Source organism: Rhopalosiphum padi, chromosome 1 (genome assembly GCF_020882245.1).
Source record: "Rhopalosiphum padi isolate XX-2018 chromosome 1, ASM2088224v1, whole genome shotgun sequence".
Classification (NCBI taxonomy): domain Eukaryota; kingdom Metazoa; phylum Arthropoda; class Insecta; order Hemiptera; family Aphididae; genus Rhopalosiphum; species Rhopalosiphum padi.
Genome location: NC_083597.1, coordinates 37,257,269 through 37,284,374, shown reverse-complemented (window position 1 = coordinate 37,284,374; position 27,106 = coordinate 37,257,269). Strand labels below are relative to the sequence as shown.

Genomic DNA, 27,106 nt, shown 5'->3' with positions numbered 1-27,106 from the left:
CGTATTTTTTTATTGATATAATTTTACTATTTAAAATTGTATTTATATAAACATAATATATTAAACAGTTATATAACCAGAAAAAAACACGGAAACGGCAATTTCATTAAATCAAGTATTTCTGATTTATATTAATCTAAAATCTTGCATTTTAATTTAAATTTAGATATTTCAATTATTAAATTTTAGTAAATATAAATAGTAAACTTTAATAAATAAAAAAAGGTACTTTCCAAGAATTATTGATTAACATTTAAATTTAAAAAAATTTAAATTTTTATAAATACTACCATTTTATATTCACAAAAAAATATATATAATGTATTTATATTTATATTTGATTCGAAACATAGTTTTCTGAAACTGGCATTGGCTTCTACTTAGAAAATTTGTTGATTCTGCATTATTTACCTTTCTTTTTACAATATTACCTCTACTCTTCTTTACTTTTCTACTTAATTATCTTCAAACCATGCCATGCCATAGATAATTGCTAATCTTTCTCATATTATCCAACTTTTTGAGTTTTCAGTCTACCCCTTTGAATCCAATTATTATCGCGTTAATTATTAGATAAAAATCTGACGATCAGAATGATTTTTGTTCTCGTCGATAAACCCTTACAATATTTAATTTTTTTAACTTCCTCCTTAATAGATTTTTTCATAAACATTCCTAGGTTTACATCATCTGCTTTAATCGTACCATAGTGTTACGTGGTAGGTAACAATTAAAACGTTGTCTACATCTAATACGGTATAGCAGTCACAGATAAATACTAAACAGGGGAACATGAAATGATTTAGATGTTTAAGTATTAGACATGTCACTTTGTTATACTGATTACAAACCTCTAAATAACGGACACTTTTATGGCTAAATTTTGATAATTTTTATCCTAATTATTATAATATTGTCCAAGTATACTTTATTACAAAGTGCATTTTTTATTTGTACATATTATTACACTATATTATAGTTGCCTTATCCGCCGTGGCAAATGGTCGTCTCATTCGGAAACTGATTTTGTTTTAAATAGTAATACATATAGTAATAATATTCATACATAATCATACATTCAAACAGTATAAATTTATATGATATGTGTATTATATATCTATATATAGGCACATTATATTAACCAGCGCACTCCCTCTGTATAGCGAACACCTCCAAATAGAGGACAAAATTTCGACCGCAAAAATAATACACAATGTACAATTATATATACAATTAAATGATAAAAACCATTCTCAAATTTGAAGATATTATATTATTATGTTGGAACAAAATATCTTCTCAAATAATTAAACGTGATTACTGCAAATGCCCTCATATTATAATATGTAAAATAATGATATGATCAAACACTGACCAAAAATTAAATAAATATGTAACAAATTGTATTTTATACTTATGTACCAAATAAATACGATATTTAAATTGCTTTTTTTATATATAAAATTAAAATTTAATACGTAAATTTATAACAATTAATATTTTGGCAATAATATTAATAATAATATTATTGTCAACGTTTATTTTGATGATGTAATATACATTATACAATTTGTTTGTGTTGATCAGATTATTCTCATACATAAATATTAAAATAAGTATAAATAAACTAATACAAAATATAAATTATACAAAAATTAATGATAATTTAATATGTTGGTGGTAATTTAAAAACTGTTTTTCCATTCCTTTCGTCCACACATGGCACACGAAGTATATTGAAGTATATAGTTCCCATGAGATCTCCGGTAGAATGTTTGGCCTTTTTCAGACAGTTGTAAAATGTCTTATCACAAATGCAATGTGATCTGTAATAGAAAATAAAATAATAATTCCATATAATACGTTTCTTATATATTAAATAATACTGATGTATCTTGTGTATTTTTTTCAATTAATAATTTTATGGTTATAATCTATACATACACAGGGTGTAACAGGACCATTTAACAAATATAGTAACATTTGTAATGGAAGTTTGTTAAATAGTCTTGTTACGCCTTAAATAGGTATTATTGATAAATGTGTAATATTTATGATGTAATAACATCAGTATAGATGATATTATTGATATTAGCACATTACTAAGATTTTATAGCGTTATGTTGTAATAAATTATATTCAAGACTATAGTTAATAAAATAAATTGTTCAAAAATTTAGAAAAATCAAAAATTCGACTTTATACTATGATCATTATTTGAAGATATCTAGTCATTTAAAATAAAATAAAATCAAAAAATAATAATAACAAATTTCAAATATATTTATGTAGGTTCTAATTTAAAGTGACTTATAATTGTTATTATCATTGATAATATTATTGTGTATTCACGACATTTTAGCCTAAACATTTAAGCTATTATATGTGTGAAAAAAATTTTCCAACTACTGTTATAGTGTTATAGTATATAGGTTAGAAACAAAATGTTACTATGAAAAAGATCCCCTTTTGTAAGTTTTGCTATGCAGTATCGTTTTAATTTATTTTATATTAAATTTGTAAAACTTTTAAGAAGAGAATATTAAATCAATACATTTTGTTATTTGAGCGATATTGAAAAAAAAATATTAAACGGTATTCATGGTCAAAGTTTTTTTAGTAGTGAAAATTTGTTGTTTTGAATTAAAACTATGTCTATAACCTAGCTGAGTAGTTCTTATTAACGCAAAATATATTTTAATAAACAATTAATGGATTCAAGTTTCCTCTTAAGAATGATCTATTATAATACATAGCATTTTTATTGATCCTGAAATGGAACGTTCTATAAACTATTTATAAAGTTATTTTAAACAATATTATTGAGTGAAAATTTGGTTTCATAACAAACATAAGGATGCAATTATATCCAAGCTTCTTTCACACAGAAACAGGTTATTTCAACAATTTTTGATTGCACAACAAACAAGTATCAAGTAGTATTGATGTTCCATGTACATGGATTACGACTAAATTTATATGAAAATATAGACATGTTTTTATTTAAAATGTCAGTTTATATTGCCTACACAGAACTCCTAAAAATCATTACTTTTATTCAATGTACAATGTACATTGGTTCCATACATTTTTATCACTCATTACTAATGAGTCATTAGGTATTTTTTAAATTGTGCTACATGTTTCTACGAACAAAAAATTAAGGAATTTCTTAGATATTTATGGTTTAATAATAAAATATATATATTTACTATCATAAACTTAATTAATTTAAGTTTATTTTTGTTTTTAACTTAAACAAGCATAACTATAAAATATAAAATGCAATAACAAATACTTTCAATTTATACAATTGAAATTTTAAAATGAAAAAAAAATCTCTGTGTAATTTGAACACGGTTAATAATAAGACGTTCTGTATTAAATTATAACTATAATGCTTACTTTGTGTACATGGAATTGTTGGTGACGTTATATCTGGTGGCATACGATCTGACTTTGGATGGGCACAGATCATGCGTTCTACAACACATATCCAATTTGACTTCTGGTCCCAAATCAAAAAATGTTGTGGCAAGATCTCCACTGCCACACCATTTTGTACCTATTTTATTAAAAAAAAAAAAAAAAAAATGAATAAACAAACAAACATATAAGTAAACTTTATATAATTTTTTTTTATTATACATTTAAATTTAACTAATTAACAGTTAACGATTATATTCAGAAATAGTTTTTTTTTTATAAATTATTGTTAGAATGTATTATAGAAATTCCTCTTTAAAATTGATTATTCGAACTAATACCTACTTGATAAAAACAATACAATTTATATAAACAATTTAAATATAATAAATACGAACCACTATTATAATAATTATAATTATATGCACAATATTTTTATTTTAGAAAGTTTTATTATGAAAAGGGTCAAAATGGTAAGACACCATACTTATAAACGAAAAAATAATTTGCTTATTTTTAATAGAAAAAAAAGAACTCAATGTAGAAGTTTAAACAAAAGATACATTGTCCACATATATCTCTTACAGTCCAAAAACTAACGCGAGAGGTATTCTGTAAATTTTATTCCCTAGAAAATCAAACAAATTTCACCACTAATTAGTAATTAAGTTACAATAAAACAAAATATAAAGCCATAGTTTATTATTATACGAGAGCAATGAAAAATATCAAATATTTATTACAAACGAGATCGATTTCCCTACAAGTAATAACTATAATGAATGGTAATGATTATATAAACATTATATTATCCATTCGTGCACTGGCTTTCTAAAGACAATTTATTAAAAACATCTGACATCATGACGATGGCTATTTTTCTGTACCCTTATTATGTTTATAGAACCCAGATTACAATCTTGTAGGGATACAAAATATTTTCACTTCTAATTATTGGCTAATGAAATTTAAACTTGTACAAATTTAATTTGGGTTAATAATTAACATTCACTCGTTTGATATCTAAGTAAAATTGTTTTGAAAGTAATATATGCAAGCAGGTACTAGAAATAAATTGTACATGCTACGTTTACACTTTTTATGTGTAAAAATATTAGTGAAATAATTTAAATTCTATTTTATATTATGTTTATGTACGTTGCAACTGGAACGCGGTGTAAAAACATTTAAAATTCTATCGGTTGATTCGGAAGAAAAAAACGGCTTGGCTCCGCGTAAATCGTGTATAATTGTTACGTTAGATGTGTTTGCTAATCATTGAAATAATAATAATAATAGTCGGTTAATTGCTTAGATAATGGTTCATGGTATTAAGTATTTATTGATTTATGCCACGTAACATACACATTATAATATAGGTAATGATTGTTAAAATTATTTTATTATATCGTTATCGACTTAATTGTTCTAGATCTCGTAATCAATAGCTATAATACTATTATAACAAGTACGAGAACAGTACGGGAAAACCAATGTCTACACACACACACACACGTACATAATATAATGTTATTAGTATAATATGGTAAATTAGTAACGATCAAGTGATGTACGAATGGTGTGAAAGTGTAAAACACAATTTTCTGAGGGAGAGGGAGACAAACCCGTTTCAACACTTTAACTATTTATCTACGTGCAATAACAATTAGTACCATAGCCTGATAGGGTATTTTAAATAAAAGCTCAAAAACAATAATTATATTTTAATCGTTATTATTTTAGAGAAAAAAAACGTTTCTAATGTTTACGATTTAAAAATTGCTTTGCCGGTGACGATTTTGTTACACTGATTACTGAATAAACCAAATTTATTTTTACCACACAATTATTATTATAAAAGCAATTATATTATGTCATATTATATGTTACATAGAAAAACTTTTTTTTTAACACGTTAAAGTTTTGAACTGAAATTGTTAAAATTGTGCTGAGTATTACTTCAAGAAATTTAACGGGAACATCATTGCTTATATTTAATAAAGTATCCACGGTAACATTTTTTAATTATTCTTTATATTGTTTTACTGAAAGGAACATTCTGAAATGTATGTGATTATAATATATACTTTTCCATAAAATTATCCATGTTTTAATTATATCTATATATTCGTTTATTATTTTGATTCTGAACAAGCGCGTCCTGTGAAAGGGACTTGTCATCATAGCATTGGATATGCATTTTTATAATAATTATTATTAACAGTATAGCCAGTGAGATTGAAATAATATTCTATTCAACGACAAACCACGAACGATATCATAGTGTACAGTTTCCGCCAGCGGAAAATAATTTCCATATCACAAATATATTTTATTCGGTTTTTATTTAAGACATAAATCACTCACTACATAAACAATGACTAATTTTTTTCACGAATTCATTGAGACTTGTGCGTATATTGCAATATTTACCTTATAGGAACACCGCCGAATATATGTTGTAAACCTACATAATGATAAAAATGTATTTTAAATTGACCAATCATTTACCTACAAAAGCGTATTTATTATTTATAATTATTGTATTCGTACCTAATCTACCAGTAAAAATAAACCTCTAATTATTTATATTGTTTACTTTACATCATAGTTATATTATCCACATTTTATTTGTATTTGTTTATCACGAACTTTTATCATATATACCAATATGCTATAACAAAATCTTGTATCATATTATTAAATATTTTTATACAGTATTCGATTTCAATATTCAAAATAGACCGTTTTAAGGAATTCGGTATAGGCAATTTTCTAAACAACACTTGCAATAGGTAACGGTTTTGTTTTCGACGTGCGCTGCAGTAATAACTAATAGTGATCGTTACTATTTCACTATATTGTCTAAAAAAATAAAGGAGCAGTTCTCATGCGCACGTGTAATACAACAACTCGGTATCGAATACGCGTTGACATGAATGTGTGAATGCGTGCTTATTAATAATATCATACGATTCATACTTACAATTTACGTCATTTTTGTCGGTGCAATACGATTGCGTTCGACCAATTAGCACGATCGCGCTCGTTTTACCTTTTTTACCTGCATAAAACGCAACACGATTGCGCTCCAATATATATATATATAAATTATGTGTATATTAAATATATATATATATTCTAACAATTTTCTAATACACTATTTGTAAGTAAAGTCGGACTTGGTTTCCCAATATATTTTTAACCGGTAATCGAAATGTTACTTTATTATTAATTTTTCTTATATGTAGACTGTAGACATCAGTATATGTGTCAATGATAGTATGATAGTCGACACTTCAAACTATTAACTTAAACTCCAACTTAATCAAGCTCAAGGAAAATCAAGTCCAACTGTATTTTAAATAGTGTAATGGAAAATATTGTTAGAATATAATATGTATATGTTATAATACATAATATAAGAGACACATTATATATTGGAGCATAATCGTGTTGCGTTTTTTGAATAGAAAAAGGTAAGCCGGGCGCAACCGTATTGCACCGACAAAAATTACGTGGGTTGTAAGTATGATTCGTATTATTAATAAGCACACATTCACACATTCATGTCAACGCGGATTTGATACCGAGTTGTTGTCTTGCATGTCATGCATATTACAATTGATAAACTATTGGAATCATTTGAATTTTGATCAAAATAACTGATCGTTCGCAGTCCCCTTCGATTTGAATAAGATATTTATGTTATTCACTATTTATTACGATGGTTATTATTATAAATATAATACAAGGGTGTTATGTATAAATTACACTGTTGAACTCAAAATTAAATACATTTTATAAACGACATTTAATATTATAATTTATAATAGTTAGCGCTATCTGGTGGCTATAGCCAACGTAAAAGATTCAAAAGGAAATTCGAGGATTCGTAAATCATAAACAACGTACCTGGTAGTATTCCCGAGTACAGCGAACTGGAGGTAGTCGTTGGAACGCCGTTTGAGTTCATTTCGTCACCACTGGTAACACCACGTGCGTGCAACTTCACCTCTTCGGGATTAACTTGGTGTGGATCCAACAGATCGCATTGGCCAATTAGTTTCATCATTTGGTCTAGAGTGATTCGCAATGGTTTGTTGATTCTTGTTAGATTTTTCAACATTTCTTTGCCTTCTTCGTCATTGCTGAAAATATTAATTATTTTTTGCATTATTAAAGATTATTACGTATGCAATAATATAATAATATTAAACTAATGACAGAAAAATTACAATATTTCCGATAAACGTGTTTTAAATGTTTTAATATTATTGCGTTATTTTTCTATAGCTGATATTCGACATTCGACGATAGACGATAATCATAAAAAATATCATTTTGTATCATAATATTAAGAAGGCACCACGCACTCTAGCTTGTCGGGGAGTTGATATAGGCAAATTTAATAAAATTTTAAGAATATTTAAAACTTAAAATTCAAGGCAATAAACTCTTAAATATAGGTACCTCCTAATGAAATACTAATTCAAAATAACTTACAAGTGGTCCAATGCCAAGTATCATTGTAGTAGCATAATATTATTATGAAATTATAGAAAGCGGTTTCGCGTGAAAAAGAACTACGACTTGGTCAGTGGTCTACGGCAATCATAGAAACCAAATTAATTATTCTTATTTTTGATAATATCGTGAATAGAAAATTAATTAATTGTTTTAAAATTTGTTATTCGGGTGTATCTTTAAAATTAGATTAAAAAAAAATAAAAAAACAATAATTTGTGGGAATGTTCTTACTTCCTTTTAATACGATTTCGTTGAAATTTAATTCGTCCATAGGTATACTGTACACGCATCGGATATAATTACGCATGCCTACCTACCTATTATTCTAAAGTGATTAGGTACATATGTCCTATACGTCTTTGTAACCTTGATAAGCGTTCATGGCCTATTGTCATTCCGATTGTGTTTGTGTATAATACACGGGTAGGTACTAATAAGCAAATAAATGGTTTTCGATTTTTTTTTCTTTTTAATTTTTAATCTAACAAACTGTTAATAACAGTTTCGGCACACGAATTATTGTAATTCTTTCTCACGAGAGTAGTCAAAGGATATGCTCGTCACATCGCAAGGACGATAATATTATATAATATAATGCACATAATAAGTACGCTGTAATATTATTATTTTCTTTTGGCGACGCACAGGAGGCCATTTTTAATATTTTATTCCAGAGAAAAAAAAACGTTTCTACATGAATACTCTGAACTTTGAAGAAGCCCAGTGTATTTTATAATTATGTATATTGCTTATATCACTTAAACATAGTTGCCTTTGATTGCACTGCTTTCTATTATAGTGTTTTTAATTCTATCAAAAATAATGAAAAGGTATTGTTATATTATATTTAATTATAGAACTAAATATTAATTAAAAATATTGCTAAAAATCCTGAACATTTTTTGAAAAATAAATTATATTATCATTATATTTTACCAATAAATTAATAAAATTAATGACAACATTTTACTGTTTTAAATGGAAATATAAGAATTTTAAATAAATTATTTAGTAAACTTACGAAATTTTAAACAATTTGTATAACATATTTTTAGGAAACAATATATTTTTTAATTGGTTAATATTTTAAATAAATAAAATTAGTTTTATCAAAAATATTTATAGTTCCGGTACCTATCAATAATACTATTTAATAAATAATAATGTATATTATATAAATCAATTATTATTATTTTTATTATAACACTGGTCACTGGAGCGACAATGTAATAATATAATAAACTTATATATTTTATATACATATTTGTAAAAAAATAAAACTATTTATATGCAATTAGTAATTAGTAGCATTCATTTTAAAATACTTTTAAAGCATACTTTTGAATCAGAATTTATCGTATTTATTATTCTATTAAATAATAACATTACGATTTCTAAAGAAAATCGATTGATATGCAAATTGCATCTGGTCATTATTATAATTAAATTAAATTGTACTCGTAACAAAACACAACTAAAAAAATGTATTATGTATATTATATTATGTTTTAATAATATCGTACTCGTACTATAAATCTTAATTGAAGCACTTTAATAAATTTCTATGTTGCCCTGCTAATATTATAATAATGTATAGGTTTTCCGAGTAAAATCTGCTCTCGGTAAATTGCGATAATATTATAATGCCTGACCAAGTCTCATTGATCCCACATAAAATTCAAAATTACAAAACGAAAATTAAATACTAATAATTATTTTCAAAGTCTGTATAGCAATCTGTATTTAAATTTATTCATGTTTATTGTTTATGGTATAGACAATATGTAAGTAGTTCCTAGTTTAAGATAACAGACAATTTTGATGTAAGTAAGTATATTAATATTACTAATAAAATGTTATTAAAATTTTTTTAACTCTACTCTAAAATACCGAATCTTTCATACGCATGCGCCATGGCGCCACGCGCAATTTATGTATAGTCGACAGTACAGATAATACAGTTGACAATTAGAAATAAAATATAATTTTATGATCTATGATCATTGATCACACATCAAGGCTGCTGGTTTTTGAAATGGTGATAGATCAACTCACATGCACTGCATACTATTTTAAATGATAATACATTATAATAAGTATAGTATATTAGTATGGACGATAACCGGTTGTTGCAGTTTTGGTCTGCTCTATTTTAGACTTTCGTAGATCTGATTCTTATTTTACACGTCATGTTAATATAATATTATTATTATGCTATTAATGTGTTTACGTAACGTCGCGGTAACACCGTCATCTTGTTAAACTTTGAATTCGAACGACCGTGAGAAGATTGCATAGGTCGGTACATAACTATGACGCGAGGTGATACGCCATTGGTGAATATTTAGTCGAATGTATCTATGTATAGGTGGGGGCTTGATGATTTTATCCATTTTCGAGCAGACATCAACCTTCAATTTATCGTCTAGTTTTCGCTCCCTTAAATTTATATGAGCATAATAATATAATTAATGTAAATAAACAAATAAATAATATTATATTATATAGTATTTTTAATTTAATGTAATGAATGTATTAATATTAAAAGTGCTGTAAGTGGACCAAACCTTAAGCATTTCACTTCAATACCCACCTGTGGATGTAAATAAAACGTGTTATTATTAAGTAATAATTATTAATAACATAAACTCTATGTGAATTGCGACGTGAACGATGTGCGTAGAGAAAGGTTGTATTTAAATATTATTCGTCTGCTATATTATATTCCTCTACGAATTACAAATTTGTATTACGTTGTTTGATTATTGGTCGGATATACGTATTATTTGATTTATTCGTGTGAACAAAAACATTTTCACAAAAACGATATTATTATGTACTTAATAATACAAATGTACAATGCAGTTCAGTCTGTAATTTGATACTCGGAAGGGAGTGGAAGTCGTTTTATTACCAAACCATAAAATAATACGAAATCAATAATCATTATTAAAATAATATTATACTTGTTGCGGGGTTAAAAGTGTCTAAATCAATAAAATAAACTCACAAATATTTTCTGAAATGTAAAAATTTTATGCTGTGTATATAGTATATACGATTTGAAAATAAAATAAAATATTTTTCGATTGTTGTCTAAACGCGATATGTGCCTACAATCTATTAGACCTACCTAATTGTGTGCATTTATATGTATAAAAATCGGTCGGTCTGGATGAGTGGCATAAACACGAATTTTTGGAGTATAATAGCCATCGGTGATTAACGTTATTCTTTATGCTTTTGTACAGGTTCGCTCGTTGAGGTACCTACGCGTAACTTTATTGTGTATTATTATATTATTTATTGCCGTCCGACCATCATCACCACTTCCTGGTGGCGCGCACAATAATAATATTATGTGTAACAATGAGCATGTTTTAATTTCGCGAACGTGTGCTGCAGAGGTCAACACAATATTATTGTCCGTCGAGCGACGTGCCGGGAACGTATAACAAAACCAAAAACGTACGTTATTATTATATTATTAATATGTTGTGCGTACAGCGAATTCAACACACCAAAACCTATGTGCGTACAATATTTTAATATAATGCATAATAATAATAAATAATAATATAATACAGTAAATCGCGTCTCGCCGGGAGACCCGTGTTGACTGCCCTATTACATAATACCAAGAAAATAATAATTAAAATATAAATCAATAACTTCTATGTGGAGAGAAACGCTTCATATAATATTCTTCGATGGCACTCGGACGTTTAGGCCTTGGCCATTTTATGATAATATATTGTAATTTGTAGGCAGACATTACAGAATATAAATGTATAATTTATTGGGTTATCATCTTTACGGACGATACATCATAATAATAAGAACATATTTTATCATCATATTATAATATTATAAGTATTTATAACACTACGTTGCTTTTAATTCCAATTCGTTGACGTTTGAATAAATTGGATTATAGTCGGGATTTTGTTTACATTTCGTAAAATAGTTATGATAGAGATTTTACCTAGATTATACCTATATTATACTAAGTATAAATTGTTATCTATAATAATAGAGATTGTATTTAAACAAAGACAAAAACATTTACGTAAATATAACTTCTCCACCGTTTAACGACGTTTTAAAATATACACGGGCGAATCAATTTTTTTTCCATATCCTATCTTAGAAATAGGAAAAATATTATATCCAAAAAAATGAATATCCATGGAAAAAAATATTAAAAATTAATATTTGTAATGAATATTTTTTCAATAAGATATTTTGAATAATAAATAACGATTGACAATAAATTTAAAAAAAAAATGTAAATAGACATTAGTCATACTTAATGAATTTTATATATTTTGATATATTTTGAATAATTTAATAAATTTATGTTTAAGCTCGGCTACTTTACTAAGCCAATAAGTACACTGCAGTACTCTTGTCCCGAAGTTATTGTTACGATTTATGTGGTATTTTTCTTTCAGGTATTATTTTCATGGGTTTTTTCATGTATATTATTTCCGCAGGGCATAATTATCGAGAATATTTCTTTTACAAAATAATTTTTCCGTGAATATTTTTTTCCCAGATATTTTTACCATTTACTGTAGGCAGGTTACAGTAGGTACCTTATAATTGCTCTCAAAATCGTTTATTATTTTATCACTGCCAAAGTTATAGTTACTTAAGTCTAATATAAAATGTACGTTAAGATCTCATATAATGATTTTGTTGATGATGAATTGTTAGCAGGTTCTTTATGTTTATTAATACATTCTGCTTTCTAGAATTCAATACATAAATAAATAGTTCCAACATAACGTCATGCTTAAAAATAATTGCAATATTCGTTGAACCGGAACATGAATTTTTTTATTTGGGAGAGCGGCTTGTGAATTGTCTGAGAGGCCTAAGCATCTGTAAGTCACCTACTGATCACCACATGTGGTTTGAAACTGTTGTAATGCTACCACTACGAATGCTCCTCGGAGCGTCTTACGTGCTGCTTCACATCAGCAGTATTAGGTGCGTGAATGTAATAATTATTTACGTATTTTTTAATTTTAATTGTTGCTAAAAAGTGGCGTCGAATGGTATTATAGTTATACTAAATAATGACATCGTTTTTCTTATAATATAATATAATAGTTTTCCGACCGGTCGTTCGTTTTCTATGCCACGGAAATTTGGTTTCTTGGCGCCTACCGTTAATTATACACATTTCCTGAGGCGTAAAAATCACTTGGAAACCGCGGAAACCAGGTGATTTAGCCATTTAGGTGACAATGGAAAAACTGTGCACTATAAATGTCTGTTGTTCATCTGTACTCATCTGTACATACGAAACTCCTCATCGTTTCTACTTTATATTCGTTGTTTTTTATAAATATAAATATGTATATATATTTTTATATGATGCGATACATACATTATTGCAATTAACAAAGTGATTATTTTAAGAGCAAATATCATTATAATTATCTCGAAGTGTATTTTTTTTTAAATATGGTTTTTGCATAATTATATAACTTCTGACATTTTATGAAAAATAATAATTTTTTATCATTTTTTTTATTTTTTAAGTATGTACTTTTTTTAAGGGGCGTGTATTATTTTAAATTTCATATCCTGAAGTAGAATAATTTTTAAAAATGATAGTTTAATGAAAGTCAAATTTTAAACGAGCAGTTAATTAGCTATATAAGTACTTAAAGTTTGAATACGTGGTAGATAGGTATATCGCAAATTGTTACAATAGTACCCAGCAGTATTATTATTTTTCAATACTCAGCTTATCTAATCGTTAATAACTTATTACTTGTACTAGTTAAGTTATTACTCATTTGAAATTTGATTTATTTAATTACTATGTATATTGAAATTCACAGAAACAATTTTCTGCTTATAGGAATATAAAATTAAAAATGTAGTTATTCAACTGTAAAAAAAAAAATAATATTATATAAATGATATTAATAACATAAAATTATGTATTATTTAATATTAATATTAGTTATGAAAAGTGATAGAGATATATTGTAAAGTGAGTATATAAATCAAAAATAAATACTTTTGATAACACTTTAAGCACGTGTGAGTTTAACTGTTATGTAAGAAATTGATTATATAATGATGGATACATTTATCATGATATCATATTATATAATGTGATGAAAAAAAAAACAAAAGTAAGTTTATATTTGTTCTATTTACCGTATTTATTATTTACACTTATATACGATTAAATAATTTGATCGTGGTTACTGGTTAAAAATTTAATTGTTTAAAAAAAATGTTTAGTAACATAGGATTTTTCTAAGTTAAAAATAATGAAATTAAAACGTAATCTTATAAATGTATACAATCAAGGAATCTTATAATAGGAAACAATCAGCTAAGTCATGTATTTCCCGGCAACAGTAATAATAAGCAATGTTTAAATATCATTGTTGTACAATTTACTAAACTCCATACAAATAAAATATTTCACTTCACATATTATTAAATAATCAATGCGTCATAATAATAATTGTATTATATTTTATTATACATAGAGGTAAATGAATATAATAGGTTCCAACTATTATTTCTTCAATCCCAGAAAGTATAGAAAATATTTTTTTCAAATAGTTCAAATAGGTCAAAACAGTGCATATAAGAGGTCTTTAAAAGGTGTCATCGTAATATTATAGACTCTATTATATAGATATAAAATATTATATATTATATTATAAGACTTAAGAAACGCATTACTAAATTTAATTATTTACAATACACATATACGTCACCAACAGCTGCCAATCGCAGTCATAAAAATAGATCGATTATAATGAAAGTGCAGTCTTACGAATTATTATTTGCCTCATAGTCTTGAAAATATTTAAATCACCAGCTCTTCCCCCTTCCGAAAAATAAGAAAGTATATCCTATACTTGTTGGCCCCCGAAATTGGTATAAAAATAAGTCTCGTTATTATACTATGTATTTATCACAATTTACTCACTATATTTCGACGAGCTCGCAGTTGAGGAGAGCTTTACCTTCGCCAATTTCAACAATGGCTATGGTCTGGTCATGGTAGTAAATCATGCGAAGAGACGTTGGATTCAGCTTGTATCCCGTGTATATTTTAGTCGGGCTGTTCGCAGCGGAGGCTCTGCAGACGACGCCGACCAACAGGGTGCAAACCACCCACAAGTACGACGAAGACATTTCAGTGAATTATTTATTTTTTGATTTATGTATTTATAACACTTGGGTTACGTGACATTTGGTTGGCGATTGGTGAGGGATATGAACGTAATCTTTTGCGTATTGTTGTTGTAGCTGAAAATAAATATAAAACAATTTTAATAAAAAGTCGTATAATGACAGAAGTGCAGATAAAATACAGTGGTATTTGGAATATATAATTATATTTTTATATGGAATTTCAGCGTAAAATTGTCAAAATCTCTATTAATAAATATACAGAATAATTTACTAAGCAATGTCACACCTATTTTTTCTTAAATAATAAATGGATTCAATTTTTGATTTTTTCGAATGTATAAGTACTACTTAAGGACCATGTTTAAAATACATAAGTACTTCAATTTCGTATGCTTGAGTGTCGAATTATTTTGTGATAACACTATTGATTCAAAACTCTTATTTTTTTTAACTAAAACGATGTCCGTGTACCTATTTGACATATTATATTGTATCTGTATGTAACGCTTGATAGATTTTATATAGTATTAGCTATACTCGAAGTACGAAATTATTATTACGTTATATTCAACATGTTAGACAGAAATATAGCATTATAAATTAAACGCGTGTATGTGTACAATCATCACGGTTATTCGTTTCGTTTGTGAGCGTGTAATACATGTACGACATCGCGATGGTAATTTAAACGTTACAATTTTCGTTCCACGAGAGAGATCGGTTAAAAAACGATTCGGACGATGTATCATACCTACTGGATCTACCGCATATCGTTTTCGTTCGTTTGGATTATCGTATTAAACGCTTGACGACGGCAGCGACGACATTTTCTAGTCGGTTAAAATTTAACACGCTCTTTGCGTATACTACAACTGTACAATATAGCGAGCGAATTGGATAAACAGACGAGCGTAAAATATAAACTGTACATTATAAATAATAATGTCATTACGATATAATATTATTAATGTACTGAAATAATAGCACACACTTCATAATTTAAGTGTGAAAAAATGTATATAACTAGTTTATATCTAATTAAGATATATAAATATTACCTATTAAATGCATAAATTCAGAAACTAATATTCTAATTTGAATATTGGTTCTAGAACTGTGATAAATTAAAAAAAAAAAAACAACTGATTATTATCGATATACGATGAAAGCGGGCAGTTCTCATTTGAAAATAAAATATACATTTTGTATTACATTTGTAGAATGACACAAAGAACTTGAATATTTTAAAATATTGTCTTCAAGTTTAATTTAAGCTTTAAAAATCAAGTTTCGAATAAATGTTAAGAACACTTAGAGAATCACTCAGTGTCTGTCTTATATTATGCATTAATATATTATACTATTCCGTTACTAATAATACTACTTATCTACTGTTATATCTATTACTACTACTACTCGACTACTTCCACTACTTTATGATGTATATACACCTTGTAAATTATAATATGGTAATATTTCGGTTGATCTTTGACCTTGAACGTAACACATATTATGGTGAGAGGAGTATTATACTCAGTAGGCGGCGGCATATAACGGTACCCAAAAATAAATAATAATATTATTCGACGTTAACAATCACACTGAACCACGATGTTAAGATGATATCACTATAAACATCTTACTTTCTTCATTGTTATAATACGATGCGGTGAACGTACAGAATTTTGTAAACTGACCAATATATATTTAGATATTATATAATTTATACAAAATACATACGATTTAGCCGTTGTCGTCGGTAAAATATTAGAGCTTTTAAATATTTAATTATTATCTAACCCCTAATTTCATAAGTTTTCAAAAAAAAACATAACGCGGACAACGCTATTTTTTGATCATTATTAGGGAACAGATTTTAATGCTCTAAAAACAAGAAAAATGCCTTAAAAATATGATTTAATGCACTTATAATAGAATTTTTTTTTAAAATACAGTAAAAAAATGCTCTTGAAATTATTTTTAACATTGAAAAAATTATGTTTAATTAAATAAAATTTTATTTTTAGGTATTAATTATTGGTTTATCATTTTCATCAACTTCTAGTTCTTCTATCATTTTTTTACTTTGAAAATTATTTCCAAAAAATTAATATACACTAGTACATTCATTATATCTACCTTTAACTTATGTTTCATAATAGCACTGTATAATTAAGTCGTGCATAATTTTTATCAATTACCGTCAATTCCTTATATAAAATGAATTGAATACATAAAAAATACACTAAAAATTTCAAAAAAATGTTCTAATAAGCAAAAAAAGTCTTAAAATTGCAAGAAAATGCAAAATAAAAGTTACATTTTTTAATTCATTGATGTATGAAATAAACTTTGTGCTTGGAAAGCAATGTTTTCGAACATTCGGATAAAAGTGCATGATCATTATTAATAATTATTAATAATTTTAATGTCTACGAAAAAATATTCTGCAATATTATATGATTATACGTTACGTGACTGCATGTTTTAATCCGCGAGTTTTTGACTACCGTCCGGAAAACCATGAATAATTTATTGTCCGAAATACGTACAAAACATAGAAACATAGTGTGAACATTTCAATTGTTACACTGTTACATATTATTATGACGTGCGTTGAGCACATGCACTGACAACTTTCGAAACGTTCGAAATGAAACCGGTACGGTTTTTAAAAGCGCCGACGGTGATTATGATGTATAGAACCTATACGTATGGCGTCCGAAATTGTTTTAAATACAATATATATTGACTTAGTTGGGCGGTTAAATTGTCGTCGTATTGAAAGCGTACCTACCTGTACCAAGAGGACATTAACGTATTCGTGCGATACTAATATTATTGTTTAACTCACTTATATATTATATTATATGAAAACCAAAAAAAAAAGTTTGAATACAGCAGTCTAAGTACCTTTAGTTTTTTTTTTTTTTTAACTATTAGAAAATTATTTACAATACAATAATGTTATGTATGTTAATAATAATAATAATATTATTATATTTATTACCTACTTTCTTGCTATTATTATTTTTATAATGTACGTACATTATCGTATTAGTACAAGAACAACGAAAATTGTGTTTTGCTTTCTTTTGATAATATTTAAAAGAACACCATATTCCATCTATGCATACATTTAAGCGTCGATTATGCAAATTGAGAAAAACGTTTAACCTCAATAAAAATAATAAAAGCGTACGTTACCCGATTAAAAAAAAATATCATTAATAATCATAAAATAGTTGTGCACACAGAATGTAGCTCACGCTTTGTAACATCTGAGTCAAGGAAATGTTTGTATTCAATTTAGTTGTATTAAATAAATATCTGTCCACTGTCCACCAATTCTAAATTTGAAAAATGCAGTATGCATACACATAATAATAGCATAAATTGAAGATAACGACTAATAAAAAAAAAATAATATATATTAAGTGTGTCGTAAATTCATGAATAATATTGCGTTTCATGGACGATTTTTATCAAGCTGATTATTTCGTAAAGCAAAAATAATATGATCTTGGTTCCACATAGTCCTATATGTGTGGAAAACAAAACACATTGTGAAACTTTAAACGCAAACAATCCGGTTTTTTCACACAGTTTTTTTTTATATAAAATTAAAAAAAAAAATACTTTCTACTAACAGTATACTGTATATTATGTTGTGTCTGCGTGTATTTTAAAAATATGGAATTTTTAAGTGTATGTTATAATAATGTTGTTATAATAATGAATTAATGTAGTAAAAATATTATAATAAAAGAATGCAAAATACAAATTATATGTTGTTAGAAATCTTTAGAAAATTTGAATTGTTTTTTTTTGTACTCTGAGCGAAACGAAGAGAATATTGATTTTACAATGATGTGTATTTTTTTTTTTAATATTGATTCTCGTAAATAATTTCATGTCACAGTCTAAATAGAAGATTACTTAAAATAAATCTAATTAGAATCCGAGTGCAGGTGATTATCAAGATTTTAAGAAGAATTTTCTGTATTTATAAACTATTATGAAACTGTTATAAACTATTATCTTCGTAAGAAAAAAATCGAAATTTTTTAATGTATGTATTATTATGTTAATAAAAAAAATGATATTTTTTTAATAATTACACCATTATAAATATATATATATATATATATGTCAGCCTATACACTTTAACTAGAATATTCAACCCAAGTCTATGTGCTTTAATTGAATTATTAATTTCTAAACCACTTACACTAAGTTATATTGTATAAATGTATATAATTTTACTGACAAGTATTTGAATCATAACAAGTACCATGCCATGATAATATGTAATTTTTAATATCACGTACCTATTTTGTTTTATAACAATTTTATTACGTTCGCTTTTCTGAATTGAACATAAAAATGTACGAAAATTTAAACGATTGATAACATTTCATTATAAATAATAATAACATATTATTAATTATGAGTCATAATTTATGACAAAGAATATTATGCTTGTATATAATAAGCTATTTTAATGTTCATCGGACATAAGTAAGCATTATGTATTACTACTAGCTTCTGGTAGGTCTCAGTGTAAGTAAGTTGGGTTAGTTCTTATTTGGGTAACAATAGATATCTTATTTAGTTAGTCAGGTTGAAATTTATTTTTCTAGAAAGAATAACTTATGAGGGACCTTCTAATAAATTAACAGGCTTTATTATTAAAAAAAAAAAAAAAAAACTATACATAGATAATTCAAAATTATTTTTAAAAAGTTACATATTTTATAAACACCAAAAAAGAGATAATTATATTAAACTTTGTAACGTGACTAGTAAATACTAATGCACAAAGATATATTTAGTGAAAATGCAAGTTATTGCGGTTATTCTTTTTAAATTACAACAAAACAACATAATCGACCTTGTTAAAAACTAGTTTTTCGCAAAAATCCCATATTTCCTAATTATTTTGAAAAGAACTACCCTAGAAGTTAGTGATAAATAAATATATGATATTTATAAAAAACATTATAAGCCAATCATGGTCAGGAACAAAATTTTTTTTAAAAAGTCGTTAGGGCCACTTTTTTCTTAAAACCTGGAATAAATTATAAATCTCATTTGGATAAATTTACTCGATCTTGGTATATTTATAGACTATGTATGTACAATTTAATTATTAAAAACAAATAAAACTGCAAAGATATATATTAGTAATAAATGTACGTTAATGTTGCATATTCAACGTAGTTTAAACAAAATAATATTTATATGTGTATATAAATATGTACTTAAATGTGACTGGTTAATGAAGATTATACAGATATATCAGTATTCATAATTATATAAGATTGTGATATCACATATATTAAATATACTATAATGATAGCATTTTTTTATTTACGGTATTTCATACATACCTATTCGTTTTGTTTTAATATTCACTATAATTAATGGGTTGAACGTACAAAACAAACCTTGGCTGTGTGCTTAATTAACCTAAGCTTACCTACATCGAATAATATACATTTAATAATTGTGTATGTATAATCAATGCTTTTTTATAGGTAATATTACCTATTGTTATTATTGTTAAGTTATTACTATTAATCATCATAACTGGAATTATCTGAATTTACATCGTCATACTTATAACGTAGTTGTGTTGATTATAAGTGATTGAAATATGAGGGTCTCAAATTAAACTGATTTTATATACAAAATTTTATTTTAACTATGGATTCATATTTGAATGATTAGTCATATTTATTTATAAGTGCATATAGTTTACGTATTTTATACACTCTTAATAAACAAACGAATAATTTCCTATATCCAAGAGAAGATAATATACAGACAATATTATAGTTATTTGAGTTTGAATGTGAATCGATAATCAAACAAACTATAAAATGTCTATGTTTGCCATGCAAGGATGTAAACTGTAATGAAACTAGTAAATACTGAATGATGTATATACTTTTTAGAATTTTATATTGTGATAATATTATCGTAGAATAAAATAATTAATAATAATTTATAGAAAAAATAACTTAAAATCAACTAAAAGTAAATAAAAAATAGCCAGTGCTATATTTTTATTATTTGGTTAAATTTCAATAAAATTTCAAATACAACTAATGTAAACCAGGGGAACATTAGAATTTAAAAAATATACGATGTATAATATAATGCTTATATTATATTAAATGTATGAAAATAAAAAATAAAATATCTAACGTTTTTGTATTAAAAGAATATTATATTATAGTTAAAATTATTTTTAGATAGTTTTATTATGATTATATTATTCATTAGTAGAAAAACGTACTTATTTTATCTTTTATAATTATTGTTTATTAAATAATATTTTAATATTTAGCTTTGTTTAAGTATTTTGTTGTTAATAACAAAACGAATACTAAATTAATTCAAGGTTAATAGTAGTATTCATAACGATTTAAAAATACACAATATTTATTATTAAAATAAAATAAAATTTTAAAAATACCAGTGTAACATTTTATTATTTCAATGTTTATAGCAAATATGTGTTTTATATTAATTTTAAAATAATGATTTTGAATCACTTTTCTGTCATTCAAATCCTTGTCATTTTTAATACGATTAACCGAATATGACATTTGTATTAATGGTATTACCTTTAAACCACAATATCATTCGATGAATAATAGCCTTAAAAGTATGATTTATTTAGAAATTGTTTTGAAAAAGTATGCATTGTACCTACATATTTATTTTTGTAAGTCTAGACATTATAATGACTAACGGATTTAAACGATACAATTATTTTTAAAGTTATTTTTTCATTATTGTGAACACATAAGTTAAAGAGTACATTTTTTCTATGTTACAATTAAACAAAAACGCCAAAGTCGTCACTTGATACGAACACAAGTTGCATTAAAAGTAGCCATACATTTTGTTTTTTAATGCTTAACTTTTGATAAATTATTAATAATTACTTTTATTGGTATAACATAATATATAGGTAGCTATAATATATATATTTATATTTAATCAATGCTACTACATTATGTAGCTTGTATAGCCTACATAGGTACTTGGTTGTAATAATATAGGCGCGTATTAATATTTGAGTTTAGACGGCTTACAACTATATCAGTCTGTCCTGTATATTATTATATATTTATATGCATGTCGCATCGACTTTGTTCTCGTTCGATTCGGTTGTCGAGATTATATTATTAGTTATTACGCTATATACGTAGGTAGGTAGGTACGTACAACAACGCGTTTGTTAGCCGGATGTGCGTTGTCAATGAATTACTTTCTCGAAATCGATTTGCCGATAAAACGGCCAAAATCATTTCTATTCGCAGTCGACTAAATCGTTTGATTTGATAGCGGGAGTTTTTTAAAATTAATATCTATAGCGTTGAGCGGCGAGCCATGGTTAGACATTTTTGACCTACACAATAGCGGGAAATTGGTCGGAATACGTTGATTTAATATTGTAATACCATCATTGTAAATTGTAATGCCATGTTATTGTAGTCTGACTCGTCTGCATTAAAATAGCACGTACTCAGCGAGTAGACTTCAGTGGCTAGTTCGTATATCTCTATTGGATATAGTAAATAATCAAACTGGAAAAAAAAATAAACAAACGAGACGTGACTGTTGCCGACGAAGCGCGTCTCGACGTTGAAATCGGTGTACTGTAATCGATTTTTCCTCATTTAGATCGAGAATTCGTCCACGTCATGGTAGGTAGGCATATCTACAAAACTTTAATAATATCTGGTACAGAGCTATCCGAATTCTAGATGAAAATTTACTAGACCGATGAGATTACTTACAATCTTCATACAATAATACTTCTTTACTTCCGCACCCTAAAACCTCAAAACTTGTCAAACTATTTTAATACTATAATAGTGTAGTGTAAACCAACGATTACACTTTTGAAATAGTTACATTATTGTCTATATATATCTCAAACATAAAAACAAATATTTTACATTTTGGTTTTATTAAAAATTAAATTTTAAATAGTTTTCAACTAAAAACTAGAGCAATGAATAATGTGGCGTAATTATTATCCACTATCATATTAAAAAAAAATAAAACCATTAATAAGGAAATACGTTATACTTATCGAGGAAAAAATGATCGACTGAGGTTTTTTCCATCTTTAACAAAAAATACATGCAGGATAATCTAACACGTATTTGTAGTATCAAAATGTGCTATTGAAAATAAAACGTAATAAAACAATAAATTCAATGTTATTTCGGAAGAAAAAAACTGTTCTGAACGCTGTAGAGACACGCGTGGTACGATATATATATATATATATATATATATATATATATATATATATATTATATACACTAGGTATATACTTATTATTTGAGAGTCATTTGTCATCGCATCGGAACGTCAACAATTCGCGAGAACGCAACGAAAAAAGAATAACAAACAAACAAGACTGATAAAAATACTTTAAAAATACAGCAACAACATAAAAAAAAAATACTACGCTTATTAGATATAACTCATAATATTGTGTACTCACCGGCGACGACAATAACGAGTGTGCGATATCCTTACACGTTCGTCAACTACATTCGTCGAAAACGTTCGATTGCAAAATCGGAAAACGAGACCGGCGAGATGTAAAAACTATACCGGTAAATAAAATCGCAGGCGACGGTGACTTTAACGTCGGCGGAGACTAGGGAAACGATAATATAATAATAATAATAGTAACAGTGAGAGACGCGATCGGCACGACACACAACACACGACTGTACGCGTCAACGTCGGTGCGCACACGACGTCGATGATTATTACCTAGGATGCGATGCGTGGTTTGGCGGGCGCGATCGGTTTCCCGTCCTGATGGTGCGGCCGTTTTTATACTCAGATCACGTATTTGCAAGCAAATTTAGATTTTCGGATTTTTTAAATATGTACATTCGAAGAACATAATATATCAATTATTTTAACAATCAGATTTTTTTTCCGTTAAAAGAAGTTAAAGAATTGTTTCGTAACGATCAAAAACATATTTAAAAAAAAAATTAAACAAGTGATTTTTTTTTTCTAAAAATCTTTGTCTACATATTCAAATAATCAAAACGAATAGTTCACAAGTTGTTCTAAATGCATAAGGAAATTTTTGATAATTGATGGACATTTGAATAGAATAACATACGAACAGATATTATATATATTACCTATATGTATGTGTAGTATACTCATGGATACACATTAAAATAGATTATACTTGTTAGTCGTTAGTTTGCTATTAATCTATCCAAAAACTACTCGTGTGAATTTTCGCTCAGAGTATATTGACATTTTCAAAAATATAACCGGAATTAAAATTTGCGCACAAAAGCGAAACTATCGCATTTGATCGAAACCAGCCTACTTGAAAAATTCAAAAATCATATTTCGAATAAATACACGAGAACTGCACGGGTAGAGCACTAGACCTTTGCTGTGTATCACAGCTGCCGGGTTCCGTATAATAACATTGTTTTTATTGTTGCAATCGTTGTGTCTCGTCTGCTGTTATATCTAGGCCAACAGATGAAAGTGCGTTCGTTTTGTACGACCGTCGCCGTCGTTATTTTCTTGTTACGACGGGTTTGGCGGCTCTCTCGCGGTTGTGGTTCAGACCGCGCGACCTCCTCGCCCGCCGTCGGCAGATAATATTATACACGATGCAGTTCGGAGCAACCGAAACCGCGAAACGACGACGATACGGCCGTTTACGCATCATCGCGATTTATTTTGAAGTTTTTCTTTCGGCTTTTGATCTTTTCCAAATCACGTTACAATACACCTGCTTGTAAATTTCTTTGTTTGATCGTTACGGGTTTCTGTTTTTCCCTGTTCTCGTTTTCGCGTTGGTATTAGTTCTGGATCGGCTGACCAAACGGGTTTTTCTATAAAACTTGTGCTCGTATGTCTTGTTAAATCTAAGTATCACAACTTCCAATACCATAATGACAGAGAAACTAGGTACTGCGTAATACAGTATAACTCATAGAATATATTGTTATATAAATAACAACTGCGAATTGTTAATCCTATTATATTTTTCAACACGTTTTTGGGGGTCGGTGCCAAGTGTATATGAGATTTCTCTCTACTCGATTTTTGCATTTATTTCATTGATATGTACGTAACGTTACGTCCGCGACCATTCAATTATTAATTTATGCACAAAGAACTTCACGGATGCGTTATGCGTATTTTTTAAATTGAAATATTATTAACTATACTCGGCATACTCCATTAATAATTGGTACAATGAGGAGAGATGGATTATCCCATTAAAAATGTCTTATAGTTTAAACTGTTTAAAGGCTTTTTTTTTTTACATATTTTAGATAGTCTATTGTTATTTATTAAATTTTTCGCATAAACGTGTCGATGGTTCTTTAACTCCCTTTACTCTAAAATTATTACACTAGACACGCATATGCTAATAATTCTGTTACTAGTTCAACCATGCTCAGACTAAACGATTTGCATACGTTAAAATGTATTATTGTCACCGAACAATATTTGTTCATTTAACGGTAAATGGGATGTCTAATTATCAAAACGGAAAATTAAATTACATAATTGTTTGATGATGTTTGGATTTTATTGTTGTAAACTATAATATTATAATAATGTAAGATAAATGTTTTAAACTTAATTTAATATATGAAAATAATTAACAAACAATTAACTACTAAAATAAATTATAAAATATATCTATACCGTATATCGTGTTGTCAATTCGATTTCGTCGTTTAGATTCAATGACAATAAATAATATATTAGATAGAATATATTAATATAATTCTAAGATTCTGAATCCATACAATATTTGCCTATTTATAGCGTTCCGATGACCTCTGAAACTCATTTAAAAATGTGTACCAGAATATTAATAGTCAAATCAAAAAACACTGATAGAAGTAGCAAACAGATAATTCAAATTTGGAAAATATGATTAATAAACATATTTATATGATATATACCTTGTAATATAAAATATTTTTCCGTAAGTTAAAATAAGCTTAACAATTGTTACAACATTTCTAATAACTTGTGTTTACAGAAACCTAAAAAAGTTCAAAATAAATAAATCTATACACAAACAATTTTTAAGTATGCCAAAGAAATATTATTTATAAACGAAATATTACGATTTTTAGTTATTTTATTGTTGGAAGTTTCTCCACTGGGAAGCTTCTTCATTCTGTGAAATATATTTTATTTTGTCATATTCACTTATTATTTTATTTATTTAAAGATTATGTAAACGGATTATTTAATAAAAACAATTTTAAAGTAAAAAAAAATTATTTTATTGTGATTCAAAAATATTATTTGTATGCATTTGAACTGTTCATCGCCTGGTTAAATTATTATTAATTACTCATAAATCATAATATACAAAAAATAAATTTAATTAATTTTAAAATAATTATAGATCGTAAATATTCATATATGATATATATCTCTACAGTAGGTTTATTTTTACTTAAATAGTGAAGAACATCCAATAATATTATTTAAACATTATAATAATTAGTGAGTAACATACAATATTGATTTTGACAAGTATTTTTTTTGTATGCAATGATATTGCATTGAATTCAAATTTAAAACATTTATTACGGTGACTTATTCATAAGTGAATTAAGCTTAACATACGTATAACTATAGAACAAAAGGATTAGTTCTTTTAATTTAATTGTTATCGTTTTTCAAGAAATTCAATACAAAATCTAATTTTTTTGGTATAATTTTTAAACTAAATTTGATGTTGGTTTGGTTTAAATATTAATTATTACATACCAAAAAGCTTTATACATCGCCAATATAGTATATTATATTATGACGTGATCTCAAAATTTTAAGCTATCACACATGGATTTTGTGAACATTTGGAAAAATCAGACGATAACTGCAAAAATGGTGTAAACGTTTTATTTTA

General features: G+C 26.6%; 1 protein-coding gene across 1 annotated transcript; it reads right to left on the bottom strand.

The window, feature by feature from the left end:
- Window positions 1-1,483: 1,483 nt before the first annotated feature.
- On the bottom strand, window positions 1,484-23,947 carry LOC132917121 (uncharacterized). Its single transcript, XM_060977699.1, has 5 exons — window positions 23,675-23,947; window positions 14,930-15,252; window positions 7,342-7,577; window positions 3,406-3,565; window positions 1,484-1,826 (listed from the first exon to the last, which is right to left on the bottom strand). The coding sequence occupies exons 2-5, from the start codon at window positions 15,136-15,138 to the stop codon at window positions 1,667-1,669; spliced, it is 765 nt and encodes a 254-aa protein (XP_060833682.1). The 5' UTR covers window positions 15,139-15,252; window positions 23,675-23,947; the 3' UTR covers window positions 1,484-1,666.
- Between the last annotated feature and the right edge of the window lie 3,159 nt (window positions 23,948-27,106).